Source organism: Heterocephalus glaber, unplaced genomic scaffold (genome assembly GCF_053883595.1).
Source record: "Heterocephalus glaber isolate CG9 unplaced genomic scaffold, H.glaber_assembly_v1.0 deba00001461, whole genome shotgun sequence".
Taxonomy (NCBI): domain Eukaryota; kingdom Metazoa; phylum Chordata; class Mammalia; order Rodentia; family Bathyergidae; genus Heterocephalus; species Heterocephalus glaber.
This window is the reverse complement of record NW_028258308.1, coordinates 40,398,185-40,420,025: the sequence shown is the minus strand read 5'-3', so window position 1 is coordinate 40,420,025 and position 21,841 is coordinate 40,398,185. Positions and strand designations below refer to the sequence as shown.

Sequence of the window (21,841 nt, the reverse complement as noted above, 5' to 3'; positions counted from 1 at the left end):
CTGCAGCATTCCCAAACAAAGAGAGCTCTCTGGGCTTTGGGGAGAGCTCTGTTTCCCTCCTTCTCATTCAGCACCAGTCTTCTCCTCCCACAGATCTCGGAGGTAACAGGCCTCCAACTGGTTATCAGGTCCTGCAGCGTTAGAGCCTTTGTCTCCCTTCAGACAACTCGAGGCAGGGCCAGGGGCCTACAAATCCTCCCTGACCCTCCCAGCTCTTTGTTATCTCAGAGGGAAGATTACATTTCTGCATGGGGAGGCAAGGTGCCAGGAGTCCTGGGAGCAGGACTGAGGCAGGCAGAGCTGAGACCAACCCCTCTTGCCTGGAACAGCTCAGGGCTGCCCTGGGGACGCTTTCTTTCTCAGTTCTGGGGCCCGCTCCGAAGTGGAGGTTCTGCGTTTCAGAAAGAGCAGGGGGTGGGGAGTGGTACAGAAGAGGAGGTGCCTGGAAGGATAAAAGCAACTGACTCAATTGTTTAGGAGTGGTAGCTGGATCTGAAAATGGCCCAGGAGTTCTATGGGTCCCTCACCTTCCTCATTCCCATTTCTCAGAGAACAGGTTGGGGCAGGGCTAGCAAGTTGGCCACTTGCTAAATCTGAATCTTTAGAGGAATTTGTTCAGCAGTGGGACTATGTCCCTCAACACCAAATAGACATGGATTTAGATCTTTCTATTTAAGTCAAGGACATGTAAGAATGTGCCTCCTCGTTAGGCTTTTCTGGGGGTCCTTATTGGTGGACTAGGGCCTCATACATGCTAGGCAAGTGCTCTACCATTGCACCACATCACTGGCCAGAGCTGGATTTGAAACCCCTTGTTTTAGAAGAATTCTGGTGAGGAAGGGCAACGGATTCACTCTCCTTTAGGAGCACAGTGAGAAAATAGTAGAGTATCAACATTCCATTCTGGATTTTCCTTGGCTTGCCTTTGAAATTATGTTCTTTCAAACTGTATCTCCTCCTCTGGTTACCCAGGTTTGTTACACTTGCCAAGTCCAAAAACAACAAATACGTGTGTGTGAAAAATCTCCTGAGGGGCTGGGGATTTAGCTCAGTGGCACTGTGTCTACCTCAAAAGTGCAAGGTCCTGAGTTCAATCCCTGGTATGGGGTAGGGGTGGGGGACTCCTTAGAGTCCTGAGCACAAATGGGTCCTGCAACTAGAACAGTTCAGAAGCAGCTGGAGAGAAACGGCAAGGAGTACAAAAGACAACTAACAAAACTGTGGTATGTATCCAGTCAGTGAATGTACCAGGAAGTCCAGGGACTGTGGAGGCTGGGATGGGCAGAGAAAGTTTGAGTTTCATAGCTTCAGTGGGAAGATAAAAGAGGCTTGATCAGGAGCCTAAGGGTTGAAGGGCAGAGGGATATGCTTGTAGGGGAATAACCCTATAACAATGCTGGAGGTTCATTTATTCTGTAAATGAATTCCTGTTTTTTATTTATTTGTTCAAAAATTTCTTTTTTACTATTATTCTTTGGCCAGTCAGTAAAAGCACTTTTTTTTTTTTTTCTTGGTACCGGGGATCAAACTCGGGACCTTGCACTTTTGAGGCAGGCATCGGAACCATCGAGCTAAATCCCAGGCCCCACTTTTTTTTTTATGTTGGGGATTGAAACAGGCCTTGTAAATGCTAAACCCTTGCTCAATCTCACTGAGCTACACTCCCAGATCCCCCCACCCCCATACCAAGGATGGAATTTAGGACCTTGTGCTTGCCTAGCAGATGTAGTGCCACTGAGCAACATCCCTGGCCCTTCCCAGATTTCTTTTCTTCTCTTCCTCTTCCCCTTCCCCTTCCCCTTCTCCTTCTCCCCCCCCCCCCCCCCCCCGCAGTGCTGGGGATTGAACCTAGGGTTTCTCACAGATATTTCTGAAGTGCTTTCTATGTTCACTATTCTTTCACCTGCTGGTCAAGTAGAGAATTATTTGAGACTCTTCTTAAATTTGGAGGAAATGGCCCAATCTCATCATTCAAGCTTCTGCAATGTTTCCGATTAAGGTGGGGTTGATGATGGGAGTACTGGCCCTACCACTAACTCACATACAGTAGTAAGTTTTTTTGTTGTTGTTTTGTTTTTGATTCTGAGGATTGAACCCAGGGTCTTGCCACTGAGCTACTTATCTAGCCCATTTTTAGTTTTTCTAATTTTGAGACAGGGTCTTGCTAAGTTGTCAAGTTGCTCAGGATGGGCTCAAATTTACCACCTTCCTGATCCTCCTGCCTCAGCCTCCCAGAGTGCTAGGTTTACAAGCTTGCAGTCACTAAGCCTGGATACATGGCGACTTTTATTTGTGTACCGCTTTTGGAGTGCTGACAGCCTTTATTGGGATTTTCATGACAGCCTTGTGAAGGACACTCAGCCAATACACCTGGCTTAATTTTGTCAGATGTGTGACTTGTCCAAAATCAAAAAGTTCATTCTCCTATGGGGGGGGGGGGGACTCATGAGTGGTGGACCAGAATGTCTAGTGTGGCATACTTCCCATCCTACCAGGATGCCCAACCTGGCCTCACATCGCAGTCACCAAGGAGCCTTAGAGAAAAACACAGATTCTTGACTCTTTCCTGGGACAGTTTCACTCCTCGCTTCTAAGCAGGAGTAAGAATTTGTATTTTTCAAAAGTTCCCCTAGGGGACTCATGTCCATTTGGATTACAGAAACACTAGATTATAGCACTCAGTGGAGTGATCTGGGGGAAAGGCCACTTAGCCACTCTTTTTGAGGTTCCACAAAATACCAGAGGGTGCTCTGATTAATTTCCAAACCACCAAAACGCTCGCTCTGTTCTCACTGCTCTCTGCTTCCTACACATTTACTGCAGGCTGATGGCTCCCAGAGCCCAAGAAGGGCTCTTCGGAATTCGCAGGGTCCAGCTCCAGGAAGACTGGGGGAGAGGGGTGGTATGGTTGACTGCAAAACCCAACTTCTGCGTCTGGAGAAACCAGAAGATCCGAGGGAAGGGCCTGAGGAGGGTCCGATCTGCTCAAGAACAAAAATGGCTTGTATAATATCGAACGCGAACTACGCATCAGGTCCTTATTTACTCTTCGACTCTGGAAAGTAGAGATGATCCCCCTTTCACAGATGGGGAAAGTGGGGTTTATAGGGAGAAAATCATCTCCCGAGGCACACACAGCCGCTGCTGCCCCGTCCCGCCTGGGTTACAGGGTCTTCCCCAACTTCACCCTGCACAGTGTCTGTGCCCGCGGCTTGCCCTTAAGGCGCCCTCCCGCCGGTGCTCAGATGGAGAAGCAGGAGGCCAAGCAGCCCAGAGTGCAGGAGAAGAACGGGGAGAGCCGGGCTCCCGTTTCTCGGGGACTACAAGGCCCAGCAGGCAGCTGCAGGGGGAGGAGGCGGAGGTGGGACTAGCGCGGGGTGGGAGTGAGGGAGAGCGAGCCCTCGCGCCTTGCCAGCGCACAGCGCTCTGAGCGCTCCTGCGGGCACTGGTACGGCAATCTCGGCAGCGGGCGGCAGGGAGCGGGGCCCGGACGCGGATCCAGCCCCAGCGCCCGGAGGAGTCCGGGTGGTGCCGGAGCGGGGCGGCAGCGTGCGGGCCGGAGAGACTGTGCTTAGCGCATTGCGGCGACCTCGCCTTCCCTGGCCGCTAGCGCGCGCCGCAGCTGGGAAAGCGGCGAGGACCGAGGACTTTTCTCCGCTCCGAGGGGCGCCTCGAAGCACTCGAGGCACCAAGACTGCAGTCGGGCGCGTCGCGGCCCGGGCCCCGCACGGCGATGGAGCCGGGTCTGCGAGGAGCGTGAGGCGTCGCCCCCGGCTTCAGGAGGGGGGACACCAGGTCCGCAGACCCAGGGCGGCGGACGGGAGCCTCCCCCGCCCCGCCTCCGGGGCACCAGCTTTGGCTCCATTGTTCCCGCCCGGGCTGGAGGCGCCGAGCACCGAGCGCCACCGGGAGTCGAGCGCCAGCGGCGGGGCTCTCGCCACCCGGCGAGGATCCGAGTTGAGCCCGGGGGAATCCGGGCTAGAGCGGGAGACTCGGGCAGCCTCCCACCCGGCCGAGCCACGGCGAGCTCTGCAGAGGCGGCCCCGCAGCGCCGAGTGAGGTAAGCGCCCCGGCTCCCGGCGGGCTCGGCGTCCCGGGCGGCCCCGGCGCTGAAGCCCCCGGCTGCGCGCTCCGCCTCCCGTGCCCTCCGAAGCTCCCCGCGCCCGCCGCTGCCCTCCCCCTGCCGCCCCTTCCGCGAGTCCCGCAGCTCCTTCCGCAGCCCAACTTTTCCGCCAACTAGTGCTCGGGAGCCGGCGGGGCGACGGCGGGCCGCAGGGATCCCGGAGGAGGCGGGAGGCCCGTGGCTCCCTCTTACTGGGGAGGCGCCGAGGTGGGGCGCGCGCGGATGAGTGTGTGGGGGTGGGTGGGTGTGGGTGTGTGTGTTCGTTCGTTCGTGATCCAGTCCACTTCAGCTCTCCTCCGACCCTGGTGAGGATTTATCCCAATCCAGCAGGTAGCTTTTGGCACAACGTGAAACTGGGATTCAAGTCTTTCTCACCTCCTGGAAAGTCTGGGGTCCTCGCTGGGGCGGCTGGGTGGGAGTAGGAGGAGGGAAGGAAGCGAAGAAAGGTTAGCTTGCCTTGGAGTAGGTTTGAAGGAGGTGTCGTCACCAAATGGCTGAATCTGCCTTGGCGGGGAGCGAGCAGAGACTCCGCTTTCCAAGAGGGGGTGATGTTCCGCTCAGACAGTTTCGGAGCGGGTCGGAAGTTTGGAGAAGGCTGGGGCGTCTGCTGTGGATGCCGGGCGTAGGGGGCGGGGGCGTCCCGTTCCCAGCCGGTTACCGGGGTGGGGGAAGGGTTAGGGTTTTGTCCAGTGCGGTTCATCGGCAGCGACGCGGGTCTCTTGCTGCGGCCCAGATCCCTGCTCCCTGCGCCCGTTATGTGTGTGGGGGGGGGGGCATAAGAGAGTCCACAACTACATTTACTGGGAAGTTTGTTGACGTTGTAGATGGGGTTCAGAGACGATACAAAAGCCTTGTGAGACAGCTAGACACCTTTTGGGGGGGGTGGAGGTGGGGAGTCTGCTCCTCTTTTCTGGCCCTAGTAGCTATTAGCCCATTTTAAAAGCGTTTCTGCGGTGCCTTTCTCCCCCACCCCACCCCCATTTCCCAGATGTGGAAGCTGCATCTGGTTCCGTTTCACCCCACACGGGTACACCGCAGCCGCATTAGCATCCCTCTTTCTCCCCTCCCCCTCCCCTAAAACTGGAATTCTTCCAACTAGTCCTTACCACCTCCCTCCCCAAAATTTCTTACTGAGACGTGGAGCCGAGGATTTGGAGTTGGGGAAGAAAAGAGTTATCTTGGATCCCAAGTTATTTAGAATCTCACCAAACTAGTTAATTCTCCACTGCTGATGGGTGGCGTTTGGAGTGCTTTCTGCGTTGTGCGGGAAAGGTTTAGGGGTGGAGGAAGGGGTGGCATTTGCGAACGAAATATGCTAGAAGTGGCCTATGATCGCGGATCTGGCCCAGAACTGGCACTGACAGATGTTTCTGGAACCAAAGCGTTGCTTTCTCCCCGGCCGCAGGTCGGCGGCGTTCCACGTCCCCTACCCACCCTCCCGGAGCGAAACGAGCTTTGACTACCAGAGTCTCTCCTGAAGTGTTTTTAGGGGGTCGTTTGGGCTACAATCCTCGGAAACTAAAGTAGTAGGGTATTTTACCATTTAAGTAACGGCCACAGGTTTGAAGGAGGGGTGGGGGTGGAGTGTGGAATAGTTTTTGAATAATCTTTGAGGCAGGAAATCATCTGCGGGTTCAGAGTTGTGGCGCGCAGGGAGAGTTGGTCCCTCTCACCCTCTCCTTTCCAGTCTTTTTTCAAATTGAAAACACTTCTCTGGTTTCCTTCCTTGGGTGGTAGTTTTGGAGGCTATAATGAAATCACACTTTCTCTAGACATGGTAATTAAGGTGACTGTTTCCTCCGCAGATGTGCCCTGCCCTTTGCGTCTCCGGATCGGTGCTTTTTTTAGAATACAGTGTAAATCGTAGAACCTTTGCCTTGAGACTGGAGCAGAAAGTGGCCATTTTCCTCCCTTGGCCAGAGCTCCTGGTTTCCTCTCTGTGGTTTGTTTAAAAGCTAAGTACCCGGGCCCCCAGGGACGTGCCCTGGTCTGGCTAATTACCCCACGCCTGGGTCATCTCCCTTCCTTTTCGTGACCCAGGGCCCGCAAGCCCTGCCATTGCCCAGCGAATGTCCCCACGCCTGCCTCCGTCCCTAACGACTTGTTTACATATTTCCCCCCAGTTGGTTGGGAGACCTCCAGGGCTGCTGCTGACCCTCAACAGTGCAGGGTGTCTGGGGACAAGGAGGGCCGGCAGGGCTCCAGCTGGGATGTTTATGTGCTGCACCAGTGATGAGCTCCTTGAAATATCTGTTGCTTTTACTCTTAGTCATAGCTGGGTGTCAGCTTTTTAATGAGGGTCATCCGGATGGAGAGCCACTCCAACACGTGCACTTTCACTGCCTGCTTTTACCATGCCCTTAGAAATGTCCGATTTGGAGTGATCTATCTTTCTTTCTTTCTTTCTTTCTTTCTTTCTTTCTTTCTTTCTTTCTTTCTTTCTTTCTTTCTTATCTATCTTTCTATTTTTCTTTCTTTTTTGAGACAGGGTCTCACGATTTTGTTCAGGGTGGCCTTGGACTCACTGTGTAGCCTAGGCTAGCCTCAAACTCATATTGATCCTTTTCTGCCTCAGCCTCTGGAGTGCTGGGACTATGGGACTACAGGCGTGAGCCACCACACCCAGCTGGAGGTATTTTCACATTGGGGACTTGGGGCTAAAGTGGGCACCACTTTCTTTGGCTCCAGAGTAGAAAGCCTTAAGGGTGCTGCTCTTCCTTGGCCTCTGGCCATAGAGGATATTAGAAAGTTCCATTTGGTGCCCTTAGGACAGCAAGTGAAGGGACAGGAAGAAAGGGAGAAGGAGCATTGAAGATGTTAGCTGTTCCTCCTTAGGGGAGAGGATTAGAGTACATCCAGGCATCCCTAAGCCTGGGCTAGCTTTATTCCTGGTCACTCCAGAGGGCAAGAAAACTGAATTGAACACCAGAAGGCAAACTCCAGCCTAGGAGATACAGGCAGATCCATAGGTTTTGCTTTTAAGTGTGTGTTTTTTGTTTATTTGAGATATTGACCTGAAACAAGACTCCAAAAATAGGGGAGATTTGATTGGTGAGCTTGGGATTTTAGCAACCAGCTTCTCTGAAGGCTTTTTTCTTGCCTCCATTTTTTAAATCTTTTGTCAAAATGGCTGTTAAAGAGCTTTCTAGGAAAGCCTTTGAGCCTGCTGCTGCTGGAGGAAAAGAAGTCAGATAGCACTGATTCCAGCATGCTGTTCTGAAAGGGCCTCCTTCACATCACTTGAGATGAGTTTAATTTCCTCTTGGGAAATTTGTCTTGTGTTTTCTTCCCCAGAGCTCTGTAAATGGTCAGAAGGCTCCAGGAACCGGTGGGAGTCCAGATGTAGCACTTTAGAGAAGGTTCTGGTTTTGCCAGAGGGGATTAAATACTAGAGGAGGGCTAAGATATTTGTTTCCTCCCAAGGTTGCATCTGCCTTAAACAAAAATTCTCACCGGGGATTTAGCTTGGTTCCACCGCCTGCCTGGTACAAAAAAAAAAAAAAAAAAAAACCACAAAAATTCTCTCCTTGCCCCACCATCCCTTGAACTGAAGAAACCATACTGTTTGGTTTCCCTGCCCACCCCAAGTAAATGGTATTCACTTGAGTGAAGAACTGCGGAATATGATAATACTGCAGTCATGTGTCCTGTTTTCAGTCGGGTTTCCTAGATGGTGTGACATGGTTAGTGTTTATTCACTATTCACTAGTGTGTATTCACCTTCACTTGGAAAGACATTTGGTTTGTGGGGTTTTTGTTTTGTTTTGTTTTTGGTACCAGGGATCAAACTTGGGTCCTTGTGCTTTCGAGGCAGGCAGCGGAACCACTGAGCTAAATCCCCAGCCCTGCAAAGACATTTGGACACTTTTTTGCAGAGACCCAAACAGTTACAGTGGTACCTCAGTACCTCATTAATTAGTTCCAGGAGCTTCAAGGAATACCAGGTTGTCTGGGCTGGAAAGGGTAGCAAGGCAATCAACACCACAAGCTCTGGCTTGCACCAGGAGTACCTAACAAACCAGGGGTACTGGAACCAAATTTTGCATCAAAACGTGTCGAATACCAAATACCATGAGCTTCAAAGCAAAAAGTCCAGTGCCAAGGTGTGATTGTAGCATTTCCTTTGGGCCAACTAGAATTTTGTAAACTTGAACTGCCTTTTTTCAAATGTTGATTAAAGCCCTCAACATGGAGCAAAGATCGCTCACTTTTGGGGAAAGTAACTATTTCTGTTAAGTTTTAATTCTTATCTGAAAGGGATTCATGGTTTTGTGTCAGTCCCTCAGCTTTTGGGACACCAAGATGTTAAGAAAGTTTTATATTTGGTGTTCTTTGGAATAGAGTGCGGATGACTATCAGTGAGTACTAGTACTGGCTGTGGCTTTTTTCTGATACTGTTTTTTTTTTTTTGGTACCGGGGATCGGACTTAGGATCTTGTGCTTGTGAGGCAGGTGTCAGCACTACTGAGCTAAATCCTCAGCTCAGATATTCTCATTCTGTATTGTTTTCTCCATCCTGTATGCTCTCTCTTTTTTTTTTTTTTTGTACAGGGGATCGAACTCAGGACCTTGCACTTTCGAGGCAGGCGGTGGAAGCACTGAGCTAAATCCCTGGCCCCTGCATGCTCTCTTTTAAAGAGCATTAGTACAGGTTGAACATCCCTAATCAGAAAATTTGAAATCCGAAATGCTCGTGTCATGTTGGTGCTCAAAGTTTTGGATTTCAGAGCATTTCAGATTTTGGTAGGCAGAGCCTATGCAAATATCCCAAAATCCAAAAACTTCAAAACCTGAAAAACTTCTAGTCTGAAGCATTTCAGAAAAGGGATGTGCTTTCATTCATTTATCCATCCAATTAGCAAATATGCCCCATCTGCCATGTACATACTAGGTGCTAAGGGTGTTCACAGAGATTAGATAGGCAAAGACCCTGCTGTAAAGAAGCCTGCAGTTTCATGGGAGAGAAGCAAGTGGGGAACATAATAACCATGTAAGGGGACATAAGTGCCACGGAAGAGAGACTGTATTATGTTTTGGAAAATTAGAGGAGTGGGATTTTCCAACTAGAAGGCCCATCAAAGAGATAGCTTCTAAATGGGACCCCTCAACCCATTGCAGAGGCGAGAGGACACAGAGGGACACTTATTGTATGGAAGCATAGAGATTGCCTCAGGCTGTGTTCTGCAGTAGAAATATAACATGAAGCTAGGTGCCATGATGCACACTGTAATCCCAGCACTTTGGAAGACCAAGGCAGGAGGATCCAAAGTTTGAGCCCAGTATGGGGAGTTCAACAACTTAGCAAGACTTTTGTGTCATTTGAACATATAATCAATATAAAAAATTGAGGGGACCTCATGCATGCTAAGGACATACTCTACCACTGAATCACACCCCCAGTCTCAATATAAAAAAGTAATGAGATGGAATAACATTCTTTTCTCATACTAAGTTTGCAAGATCAGTGACTAATTTTCCATCCAACACATTCCAGTTTGCAGTAGCCACATTTCAAGTGCTCAAGAGCTACATGTGGCCAGAGGCCAACAAATAAGCCAACTAGACCAAGACCGAAGGATGAGAAATACCTTAGGAAGTACGTGTCCACCTGCCACCAATTACTAAAATCTGAGCGTGCCATGAAGCACAATGTTTATCACTTCTTACGTTTGACCGGTATTTTAGAGAGGAGAGGGTGGCCCCTTCACCACACTGCCCATTTGATCCTTGTAACTTGTGGTGTGGGGAGGGTATTTGCCTGGCAAATATTTTCACCCCCTCCAACAAGCGGGAAACTGGTGTTTGGAAAGGTTAAGTGACTGGCCCAGGTGGCAAGGTCATAAATAGAAAGACAAGAATTCATTTGTTACCTTTGGAGAACAAGAAGATGCAGAACACATCAGCTAGTTTTCCTCGCTTCATTTTTGGGCAAGGAGATTTGATGCTCACAGAATCTTTACTCTTTTTTTTTTTGGTACTGGGGATCGAACTTGGGTCCTTGCGCTTGCGCAGCAGGTGGCGAAACCACTGAGCTAAATCCCCGGCCTTAGAATCTTTACTCTTAAAAGAAGTGAAGGGGCCAGGGATTTAGCTCAGTGGTTTCGCCACCTGCTGCGCAAGCGCAAGGACCCGGGTTCGATCTCCGGTACCAGAAAAAGAAAAAAGAAATAAAAGAAGTGAAGAGGGATGCAGCAGTCATATGGTCCAGCCGCTGCTTTTTGACACTCTGCACCTTCTGTTGAATGAGCTCTTGAGAGAGGGAATAGTAGGCACTTTGTTGCATCTGCCTGTTCAGTTCTTGTAACCACCTGGGATGTAGGCAGGTTAAATATTTTAGCTCTGTCCTGCAGTGTGAAAATTAGCCCTGTCCTGCAGAGGTATCTCATTCCCCTTTTCACTCCTCACTAAGGACCTCACCACCCAGGTGAGAGGCTATGAACCTGGCATACCTGGCTGCTGCTGTTGGAGAGACAGAAGGTGAGCCAGCTGTGGGGTCTCTGGGAAAGCTGCTGTGCATACCTGTGAGGCTGCAAGTCACATCTGTGGACAGTGAAGGAGGGAGACTGTTCCGAAGGGCTTTTAAGAATTCATTAATCAGTAAATGAGAAGAAGGTGAGGTGGCAGTCCCCAGGATCCCAGACAGCATGTGGACCACTGGTTTGTGTCCCTGCATTTCCTGCAGGTGTGTGGAATGGGGTGGGGGTGTGTGGCACTCATCTTCTCTTCCAGTGTTGGTGCCAGGAGGCCTGGTGTTCGCAGAATCCTTGTGAAGCTCGAGGTCCAGAGGGGTAGCATAGGGAGAGACTTTTGTACTTTTTGGGAAAGTGAGTCAGAGGGAAGCTGCCAGATTAGTTTGAAGTACACTGGTCACGGGGCGAAAAAGCATAGTCTGCAGCCAGCCCATCTCTGTGAGGGTGGGGCAGGTTTCTCAGAATGGGGTGACTGCATGGTGGTGGAAACTACCTGTTTGCTACACTTGAAACCAATCTTGATCTTCTCAAGACAGTATCACCTTCTCCCATCCTCCCTTTTGGGGGACTAAAGATTTATTCAGTAGCCTGGCAGTTACTGTGGGACTTAAATTTCCCTAGTCAGGTACACCTTTTCTGGTGCCTGCATCAGTTAGGTGTATCTTTGGGACGAATTGATATGGTTTAGGGATACCCTAGTGAGCATTGCTTCCATACCAGGCCAGAGACTGCTCTGTCCTATGTCCTATTTGGCCCATCTGAGTTGGCTTCCAGAGGGTCTTTCTGCCCACCAAAGGAGTAGAGAATCAAGACTTTGGAAATCCAGAGTTAACTCAGATTTGTCCTTATCCACTTGATTTCTTTCTTTTTTTAAATTCATTTTTTATTTTTTATTTTTGGTACTGGGGATTGAATTTGGGACCTTGTGCTTGTGAAGCAGGCACCGGAACCACTGAGCTAAATCCCTGGCCCTCTTTTAAAATTAATTTTGTTGGTACATTTTCCACTTGATTTCTTTTTTTTTTTTTTGGTCCCAGATATCAAACTTGGGGCCCTGCGCTTGCGAGGCAGGCAGCGGAACCACAAGGCGGCCTCCCCTTGATTTCTTGATGGGAAGGGAGTCTTTTTGAGTCTGCATCATATAAACCCTCTTTTGTTATTGTTTTGCAACTTGCTGGCGATCAAACCCCAGCCCTCACCCACTAGGCAAGCACTGTACCACTGAGCTGCATCCTCAGCCCTAGATCAGCCCCTTATTTGCATTCTCCCACCCTGAAAACCTAGTGATCAGAGTACTGATGCTCCATTCTTCACCAGCTTTATGTCTATCCACAAAACGTCTAACCTCTTGAGCCCGAGTTTCTCCTTTGCTTAGAGATCAGTCATACTTTGATCCCCCAGAATATAGTGAGGAATCAATCATGCTTTATAGTTATAAATGAGTTGTGCCTTGGCACACGATAAATATTCCTTCTGTTTCTAGTCCCCTTCCTACATTTAGCAAAATGAAAAAAATGTTTACTTCAACTTTGATTTGAAATCATTAAAAGCTTTAAAAGCTTTCAGTAAACCTTGAGAGGGAGCTAGTGGTAGTGTGACATATTCCTGCTGGTGTAGCACATGTGAGCATAGCTAAGAATCCAGGGATCTCCTACCAGCCAGGCCTGCCTCACTCAGGGAGGCCACACAGCACCACTTGACGGGATGTTCTGGGGAGGGGGCTTCTCTGAATAACCTTGATGGTCCCCTGGAGCACTTAGGACAGAAGCCACCTAAGAAGAGACGGTCACCCCCACACAGCCCAAGTGGTGCCCAGAAGGTCTTGTCCCTTGGTGTCTGGCAGCAACCATCTGCTCTTTAAGACCTTAGGGAGCCATTTTAAGTTCTGAGAAGGGTCAGGGCTGCCACTGCACTTGTGACTGGGACTCGGTGAGCCACCTTCGAAGTCGGACCTTAGGCCTGACTGTGCAGTCGGACCTTCCCCTCCCATCCTGTGCTAACTTCTGGACGCTTCCAGCAGACATCAGCTGTCACCTCCCAGTGCCAGGAGAACTGGATGAGCCACCTGGACATACACACAGAGGTTCTAGTAAGCATTTATGAGGTTTCTGTTCTCTGGGACCAAGGCTGGTAGAACAAGAGATGCCCGTGATTCATACAGTTGTGGAAGCAAAAAGAAAGAACTTTGGAGGCCCAGGGGTGTGGCTTAGTGGTAGAGTGCTTGCCTAACGTGTGCAAAGCCCTGGGTTTGATCTCTAGCACCACAACAAAGCAAAAACCAAACCAAAGCCCTGTCTTCCAACTTCTCCCTTTCATAGGGCCAGAGAGGGTCAACATGTTCCTTGAGTCCCACAGCTACTATCTATGTACTTGGCTCCAGTTTTCTGGTTCTTGGCCTGTTCTCAATTCTTCATCTCTGTGCATTCCTCACCAGAGGGATGGGATTGCCCTAGACAGAATGAAGTCTTGTGCTGGGGAATCATCAGCATGCTCATGTTGCCTGCCATTAACTAAACAGCACTTTGTGAAGCCCTCACCACAGAGTGGCAGAAAGGTTGAGTTGTTCACGAGGTGTTCTCTCCCTAGCACAAATGACCTCGAGGCTTCCCAACCAGGCTGGTACTTTGTCTGCAGTCCCACTGTAGTTGCAGAATCACATCGTGTTCACTTGCCATTACTACAACAAAATACCTGTGCTAATTTACTTTTTAAAAGGAATGATTCAATTATCTTACACTTCGGGAGGTTTGTTGGTTTTGGGCCTGTGGTGAGCCAGCATGTCATAGTGAGTGTGCAGCAGAAGAAACTGTTCACCTTTCGGCCACGAATGAAAAAGAGAAGAGGAAGGAACCAGATTCTCATCATCCCCTTCAAGTATCTAAATGACCTCTCCCCTGATGACCTAAAAGGTCCCACTAGAGGTCACCTCTTTTTTTTTTTGGTACCAAGGATTGAACTCGGGATCTTGAGCTTTCAAGGCAGGGGGCCACCTCTTGAGGGCTCCACTACTTCCAAGTAGTACCTGGCTGGGGAACAAGCCTTTAACATGTGGGCCTTTGAGGGAACATTCCAGAACCAAGCCATAACATGAACAAAAACACCTCTCAGTCTGGTTGAGACCCGTGGCCTCTGGTTCAATATTGGGGTGGGCTCAATTACTGCACCTTAAAGAGAATTATTGTTTTAAGCACTCTTCTAGACCAGATGTCTTAGTTACTTTTCTCTCTGCTGAGACAAAATACCCAGCACCCAAAATTAAAGGGGGAAAGGTTTATTTAGCTCACAATTTGTAGAAATTTCAGTCCATTATTGGCTGGCTGCAAGGCAGGATGGCACATGGGAGAGGGGCAACAGTTCGTGGTGGTGGAAGACAGCAAAAGTAACAGCATCCCTTAAAGACCTTAACAGCATCCCTCTGCCCCTTTTATCCAGACTACTGGCATTAGGGCAGTGTCAAACCAACCAGTGCACTGAAAACACTCCCTTAATCCCAGCATCACACACTCTAGATTCAGCAACCTCTGAAAAAGAAAGCCTCACCTCATCTGATTGAGGCTTTGGGGGGACATCTGAACACAAGCCATAACACCGGGTGACTGTGTGGCATGCTTTACCCTTTTCCTGCTACCCCTCCCCTCTCAAGCCCTCTTCACCTTTTGACTTTTTCTTTCCCCAGAGTCAGCTTGAGAAGGAGGATCCAGGTGGAATATCCATGGAGGTGTGGAGCCTTGTCACCGACCTCTAACTGCAGAACTGGGATGTGGAGCTGGAAGTGCCTCCTCTTCTGGGCTGTGCTGGTCACAGCCACACTGTGCACTGCCAGGCCAGCCCCAACCTTGCCTGAACAAGGTAAGGTGACAGGTTGAGGGGTCAGCCCAGACTGGTACTAGGGGAACATGGCCAGAGGCGATGTGATCGACTGGGAGGGCTCCTTCCCAGGTGGAAGAGAAGGCTTCTTCCCTATAGGAGAGATGCTCAAGAGTCCTGGTCATAAACCTAACCAAATGCGTCAGGGGTTGGGGTCATGAAGACTGGTGACATTCATTTGCCAGAGATGAAGTGCTTAGTGTGGTTTATGTTTTTTCTTTTCCTGAGGAAAGAACATGAATGGTTCCCTAGAGCTGGCCTCTCAACTTGGGCTGTATAAAATGGGGTTGGATGGTTCAGGGAGGGAGAAGGGATTATGAATTTAGGCTTAGAATTTGGATTAGACTACAGGGGACACTAGGATTCAGGAGCTTGGTAATGGCCTGTGGCTTCTAGAAAATTGTTCTAAAGACTTCTATAAGCATGGGCAGTCATGACCTCCCAGCTACCATTCTGCCTTCCTTGACCATGTCTCGCAGGCCCTGTGCAGTAGCTTCCTGAGCATTTGCTTTGGAGAAGTCTTGTTTCAGGGATTTCATGGAGACCTATAATGTGTTGGAAATTCAAAGATTCTTAGTAACAGGAACACTTGCCGCATTGTTCATGGGGTTTGTTTGAGTTATGGGAATCTTTGTACCTTATGGAGATTACAGGTACAGCACACTAATACAGCTTTTGAGGGACTTTGAGAATTAATATTTGGGCATTTCAAACAAAGGGCAGTGCCACTGGTCACACAGAGAAGGGTGGAAAGTGTGCACGTGATGGGTGGGTAGATTTCTGGGCCATCCATCCGGCTGTTAGGGACCTGTTGAATGGTGGGTGATGGATGTAGTATGTGTCCCCTTAGATGCTGGCAGGGGAGGAGCAGGGAAGGTCACGTGAAACTTTCTAGACAGTACAGCGGCTGGAGTGGGCATGTTCGCAGTGCCTTCAGTAACAGAACTAAAGGCAAAATCTGAGCTAGAATATGCTGGAGACCCAAAGTGGGATGCTGTCTCTTCAGATAGGGGAGAAACAAGTGCAGAGACTACACAGTAGAGTTAGAGTAAAGCATTGTGAGAACACAGAGATAGAGAGCCGAGACCTTCTGATCTGGGTCTGGAGGGGCGGGAAAATGAAGGGTATTCTAGGTGGAACAACATGAACCAGGGTCCAGAGGCAGGATATAGAGGATAGGTGGAGAACATTTTGTTGAGTAGGTAGTTGTGGGAAATAATTCCTGAAAAAATGGATTCAGTTCGCATATGGAAGTCTAAATGCCATGCTAAGGAAATTATACTTAAATAGGTAGATGCTGGGAAATTTGAAAAGTTTAGGGATACAGTTCAGCTTTCAGAAAATTAATTTGGCAACTGGATTTGGATGGATGGGAGGAAGGAGTCAGGCAGACCTGCATTTGTATCCTGCTCTGCAACTGGATAACTTCATTATACTTGCTTTGACAAATTATTCAAACTAAGTAAGCTTTGGTTTGTTCATCTGTAAAACGGGAAAAGTAATAAATAATTAAATGTGATAATTGAAATAAAGCACTCATATCAAGAGTAAGTAGTTGGCTGGGGATTTAGCTCAGTGGTTCCAGTGCCTGCCTTGCAAGTACAAGGTCCTGAGTTCGATCCCCGATACCAAAAAAAAATGAGTAAGAATAAGTAGTTATTACTGTTACTACCACCATTGACAGAAATACAAGTTAGGAGGTTATTATGAGTATCTAGTTAGAGCAAGATTGAGAACTACAGGCCAGGGATCTAGCTCAGTGGTTTCGCCGCCTGCTGCACAAGCGCAAGGACCTGAGTTCGATCCCCGGTACCAAAGGAAAAAAAAGGTCAGTGGAGAACTACAGTGGGAGTTGTAAGATTTAAAGGAAGAAAGAATAGTAAAGACACTCTAGAAATAGAATCTGTGACTTCAAGTAAGTCGGATGTCAATTCAGAGTGACAAGACAAAGACAAGACAAGATGAGAGTTGGTATATCAGTGTGGGGCAGTGAGGGAGTAAAGAGGATTTTCGAAGCCACTGTGTCCACCCTGGGAAGGGTAGAGAGCAGTGAGGGCCTGGCAAAGCTTCAGAATGTGACTTTATCATGAACCCGAAATGCTTCCTTTTTTAAAACTTTCTAACGAATTATTTGCAGCCTAAGACTGGAGGGTGGAGAAAGTGCATGGTACAGATCTTGGGCCCAGGCATTTGTGGGCAGCAAGAGGGTGTGTAGGGGTACAGGCAAAAGGGGTTCTAGAGGGTGCTGGTGGTGGGGGTTGGGGGTGGGGAGGAGGAATGAGAAGAGGAGGAGGAGGAGGAGATCATTGAAGTTGCTGTTCTGCCTCCAGCCTAGGGAAGGAAGTAGAAAAAGCAATGGAGGTTAGAGAGGGTGCCAAAGGTCTTATGAAGACAAAGTAATGACTGAATAGGAGAGAGAAAATAGAAATGGATGAGGGCTATTAGGAGGCTAGATAACTGGGAAGGCTGAAGCTAGACCTCCATCTTTTAAAAATCACCTTAAAAAGGTATAGTTCACATACTGCAAAATGTGCCACTTTTAAGTATAGTTTGATATGAATGTCTAAACCCCATGTAACTACCACCTCAGTCAAGATACAGAATATTTTCAACATCCCCAGCACTTCCCTCGTGCTCCTTTGCAGTCTGTCCCCAGGCAACCTCTGATTAGCTTTGTATGTTGTAGCATTTCATATAATGGAATTATACTTGTTGCTGGCCTCTTGAGTCATTGTTTTAGTCTGTTTTCTATTGCTATAACAAAATAGCAGAATTGGCCAGGCATAGTGGTGCACGCCTGTAATCCCAGCACTCTCAAGGCTGAGGCAGGAGGATCGCCAAGAGTTTGAGGCCACCCTGGACTACATAGCAAGGTCCTGTCTCAAAATAACAAAAAAAAGAAAAAGAAAAAAATAGCAGAATCTGGCCACTTATAAGAAAGGTTTATTTAGCTCACAGAATTGGAGGATGAACATTCAAGAGAAGGAAGCAGCATTTGTTTTGCCTCTGGCAAGGGCCCTCGTGTCTGCATTACAGAATGGCAGATTCCTTACCCCCATGTGTGTAAGAGGGTCACATGGCAAGACAGGAGCTGGACCCCAGTGAGGGACCAATCTTGCTTTGTTTTGTTTTGTTTGGAGACAAGATCTCATGTGTAATCTGGGCTGGCCTTGAACTCAACTGTCCTCCTGCCTCAGCCTCCCAAGTGTGGAGATTACAGGAGGATGCCACCAGGCTTCGCTCAGTCTAGCTCTTTTTTATAGCAGCTCACTTTCATAGAAACTAGTAGGGGTCCTATCCCAGCTAAACCCTTCTGAGGGCAGTGTCCCTCATGACCTTCGTTAAGCCCTACCTCTTAAAAGATTTCAGCACGTTTTAAAGGTGCCACACTAGGGCCCCAGCTTCCAACATATGGCACCTTTGAGGGGCAAGTCAAACATGGCAGTCATGAAAAGTTCTGCCCATTATTAGTAAAACTACTGTGAATATTCCTGCTGGAGTCTCCACACGGGCGTGTGTTTTCCTTTGACTGCCTTCATTTCCATCTTGGCCCCTTGCTCACTCTTGGCTCTTGGGCACATCCTCTGTCCATAAACTCCGTCAGTAATGAGCGTGTGCTCAGGCCATCCTGAGACCAAATGACCACATATGTGGAGCTTTTGGACAGTGCCCGCTCCACAGGCAGTGAGCCATATGTGGCCACTCTTGACCAATTTTCATGGGACCCCAGAGAACACCCCACATAGTGAGGGAGATGGTTTTGTGCCTTGGGACACAGCAGTGGAGAAAGTTTGGTGGATTCAGTCTCCACATATCCTTGTGAGATTGGTGAGCCCTGCCATCTTCAGAGCCAGGCTGTGATTGTGACCTCATAAGGGTGGAGCTATCTTCATGCTTTGGCAACACTAAGGAACCTTACAAATATATACTGTGTGGTCTGGGCCCTGCTAATAATACTGCTGCTGTCCTCAAAAAGCATAATTTAGACACAAAGAATTTATCTAAAAGTTGAAAGCAAACTACCCCACACCCTGCTCACACTGAGAGCCCTTCCCTTTTAAACACTCTGTGTGTGTGTGTGTGTGTTGGCAGCCCCTCCCCCACTTACATGCAATCCTACCAGTCTGCAAAGGCTCCTTCGGGACCAGGAGGGCCTGGAGTTTCTGGCTGTCCTTGGAAAGTTGATTTAATAAGGGTTCCAGGAAAGCCAGCTCCCTCCTTTTTTCATTCTCCTTCCCTCTGCGAGTATGCGATCTCACCACAGAGATCAGCCTGTTTTGGATCAGGCTCTGAGGCTGTGGGTGGACTGAAGCTGCCTGGCAACGGTAAAGGGGTAACATACCCCTTTCAAAAGATAAGTACTAACTGGAAAGACATTTTTGAGTTAGAGGAGGACTGTTTCCACGTCTTTTTTCTTTTCTTTTCCTTAGAATTGGAGTTGGAGGGAAAAATGAGTGAGTTTGCCCAGAACTGACTGTAGGGCCACTTCTGGTGGTTGGGAATGGGGTCTTGCCCACTTTTCAGCAGTTATGAGGGTTAAACACCCCAGACCCCATGGTCCAGGGCACAGTTTAAGAGACTTGTAATCTCCATACTTACCTCCCTCCACAGGAACCTGCAACTCATAAGTGATTTAATGGGCCGAGGTTTTACAGCTCCTCCCACCCACCCAGATTTGAAGGAGTCTGGTGGCCAGTTGAAGGAGGAAAGGTTATGTTTAATGGAAAAGCTGCAGTTTCCATTTCTGGCTGCAAGACCCCTGTGTGCCATGTTTGCCACAAAGCAGGGCTTTGTCTGTTGTGGAGAAACCTGTGCCCATGGGAGGAGGCTGAGGGTGGTGCCAGAACCCTAGCCAGCCCTCAAGTTCTAGGCCCTTGGCACATACCCCCACTCTGCACCCAACCACGGGGTTCCTGCAGCCAGCTTCCTTTGGCCCAGGAGGTGTGGATTTCAACTGAGCTGCAGGAGGAGCCTCAAGTAGGTCCCAGAGGGAGTCCTATGGACATGCTGTGATCCCTTTGGCTGCAGTTGGGGTGCCCTGAGGACCTGGGTCCCTTACCCCTCCTAGGACACGAGGTGTGCACTTCCTTACCCCCAGCAAAATTCTTGAGCTTTTTTTTGTTTGTTTGTTTTTCTGGTACTGAGCATTGTACTGTGAGGGCCTTTGCACTGAACTACATCCCCAGACTGTTGCGGTTTTTTGTTTTCTTTTTCGAGACAGGGTCAAGCTAAGTTGCTAAATTGCTTAGATCAGGCTCTTAAGTTGCAGGCAGCCCTCCTTCCTCAGCCTCCTAGAGTGCTGGGATTATAGGCATGAAAATTTCTCCTTGTGGAAAAAGAAAAATTTCTTCTTGTGCAAAGAACCAGTTTCCTTCTAGTACACACTGGATAGAAAGAATTCCAGAAGGCAAGTAGAGTTACATGGAGCAAAAGGTGATGTTGAATGACCCACTTGAGAACAGGGTGGAGACTCGGGTCTGTGGAAATCTATACGGTGTTCTAAACTACCAGGTCTCCTGGAGGATCTGCTGGAAATGCCTTTGAAAGGGTGTTTGCAAGTGTCAGGGAGGTGTGGAGGGTGGAGGCAGGGAGGACCCAGAGCCTCCTAGAGAGTGTACGGGTGCTCACGTGTCCTGCTTGACTGACTGCACTGGGCCAGCGCAGCGGAGCCACTCCAAGGCTGTGTTCTTGGCTCAGGCTTCTGCATTGCTGCACCATTAGCTTCACTGATTTTCCACTCTGGCTTTGCCAGCCCGCTCCCTGAAGTCAGGGAGGAGGAATTTCTCAGGGAAGAGCAAATGGCTGTCCAGAGGACTTGCTGCGGGTTGAGGGAGGGCAGGAGGGAACCCAAACAAAGAATCGGCTGTGGTTCTGTCCCCTGACTTCTATGACTACCTGGAACCTGGGGTGGACAGAGGTGGAGAGAGAATGTCAGGAATTCTTGTGGAGTGGGGAGGTGGTCAGCAGGGTCCTGCTGCCCGCTGGTGGTGCTCCCAGTCAGCAGGCGCACTGCGGGACTGTTCAGGCGGTAATGGATGGCCTCAGAGAAGAGAGTTCTGGGGAGTCATTATCCCAGGGCTGAGGGCTGGGGTCAGGCTCTCTGACCAGCAGCTGTGCCCTGTTTTTATAATGCCTCATTCCTCTGAGGCCACCAGGGACTGCAGCGCCCCCTGTAGACACCACCTTTGCCTCCTCTTCCTTTCCTGAGCCTGGAAATGAGACCAACTGTTTACGAGTGGCCGTGAGGTTCAGCTGCTCTCTATCCCGTGGGCCTTGCTGCTGTTTCTGGGGACATGGCCCACACAGATGAGCTCCAGTACAGACCTGCTTTCTCTTCTCTCGCCCAACCTGGGCTTTTGAGAGCCCCAGGACAAGCCTCGGTTCTGGGCCGCTTTTGACCTTGGCGATTTGTTCTGATTTCTAGCCAGCAACTGCCAAGTCGAGGGTTCAGTTGCCTGGACCCCTCTTCCCCTCTCCCTGTTGGCAGGAGAGCATCAGGCCTGAGCATCTACCTCTGACTTCCCATCTGGTTCTCAGCTCACAGCCATTCACACCTTCAGCTTTCCCAGCCTGGTGCCCACTGCCTCTTCGGGAGGGTGCATGCCCTGTACACTGAGGAGGCTGGGAGAGAAGGGAGGAGGCCCACTCAGTTGCAGCCACCAGGAAAGATCTGCTCAGGCCCAGTGCTCTCTCCCGCCCCCCCATGTCTCTGTATGTCCAAGCCTTCTGGGATGGCCTGTGGCAGGGGTGACTGTTGGGGCAGCGGGCCCTGCCATTTGGTGAATGTGGTTGTTTCCCAGGCCCTGGGTCTGCAGGTGCATTGAACCCCAAGTGGACAAGAAGGTCACAGTTTGGCAAGTGTCGACTTACTTAGTGGTTAGGGGCTACACATCAGATGGTTTGTCAACAAAGACACCAAATTCCGAGCTTAACATCCTTCCTTAATTTTCTCCAGGATTGACAACTAGCCTCTGGCTGATGGTCTATTCTTTTCCTTGATTTTCTTTCTTTCATTCATTCATTCATTCATTCGTTATTCATTCATTCATTCATCTGGACAAACAAGTCTTTCCTTCTTCTTTAACACAACATATACTTTATACAGAACCACTGTTTAGCCAGGTCCCCTGACTAGAAATGCTGTCTCTATCCTTTTCTCCTCTTTACTTTTTATAATTCCTACTCAGTTCTTAGTTTAAGATTTAGCTTGGGTTTGGATTAAGGTTTAATTTAAGGGCCACTGCCTTCCTTGAAGTCTTCTTGTCTCCACATTAATTACTCCTTTTTTTCTTCTTAGCTTCCAAGCTAGCACTTACTTTACTCTGCCTTGCAGTATATGGAGGAATTGTTTGTTTTTTGGAATGCTAGGTAAGCACTCTAC

At 49.2% G+C, this 21,841-nt stretch overlaps 1 protein-coding gene across 12 annotated transcripts in view; it reads left to right on the top strand.

Annotated features, from left to right (window-relative positions):
- The first annotated feature begins 3,411 nt into the window (after nucleotides 1–3,411).
- Fgfr1 (fibroblast growth factor receptor 1) overlaps nucleotides 3,412–21,841 on the top strand; it is a 51,569-nt gene continuing 33,139 nt past the window's right edge. For 4 of the 12 annotated variants that reach the window (XM_087217304.1, XM_087217302.1, XM_004855339.4 and 1 more), the window contains exons 1-2: nucleotides 3,412–4,060; nucleotides 14,270–14,442. In XM_087217304.1, the coding sequence (XP_087073430.1) occupies nucleotides 14,352–14,442 (91 nt within the window). In that variant the 5' untranslated portion in view covers nucleotides 3,412–4,060; nucleotides 14,270–14,351. Of the gene's footprint in view, nucleotides 4,061–4,101; nucleotides 4,331–4,377; nucleotides 4,454–14,269; nucleotides 14,443–21,841 lie in introns of those variants that run through there. The other 8 variants (XM_087217309.1, XM_087217308.1, XM_087217306.1 and 5 more) reach the window with 5 other exon arrangements.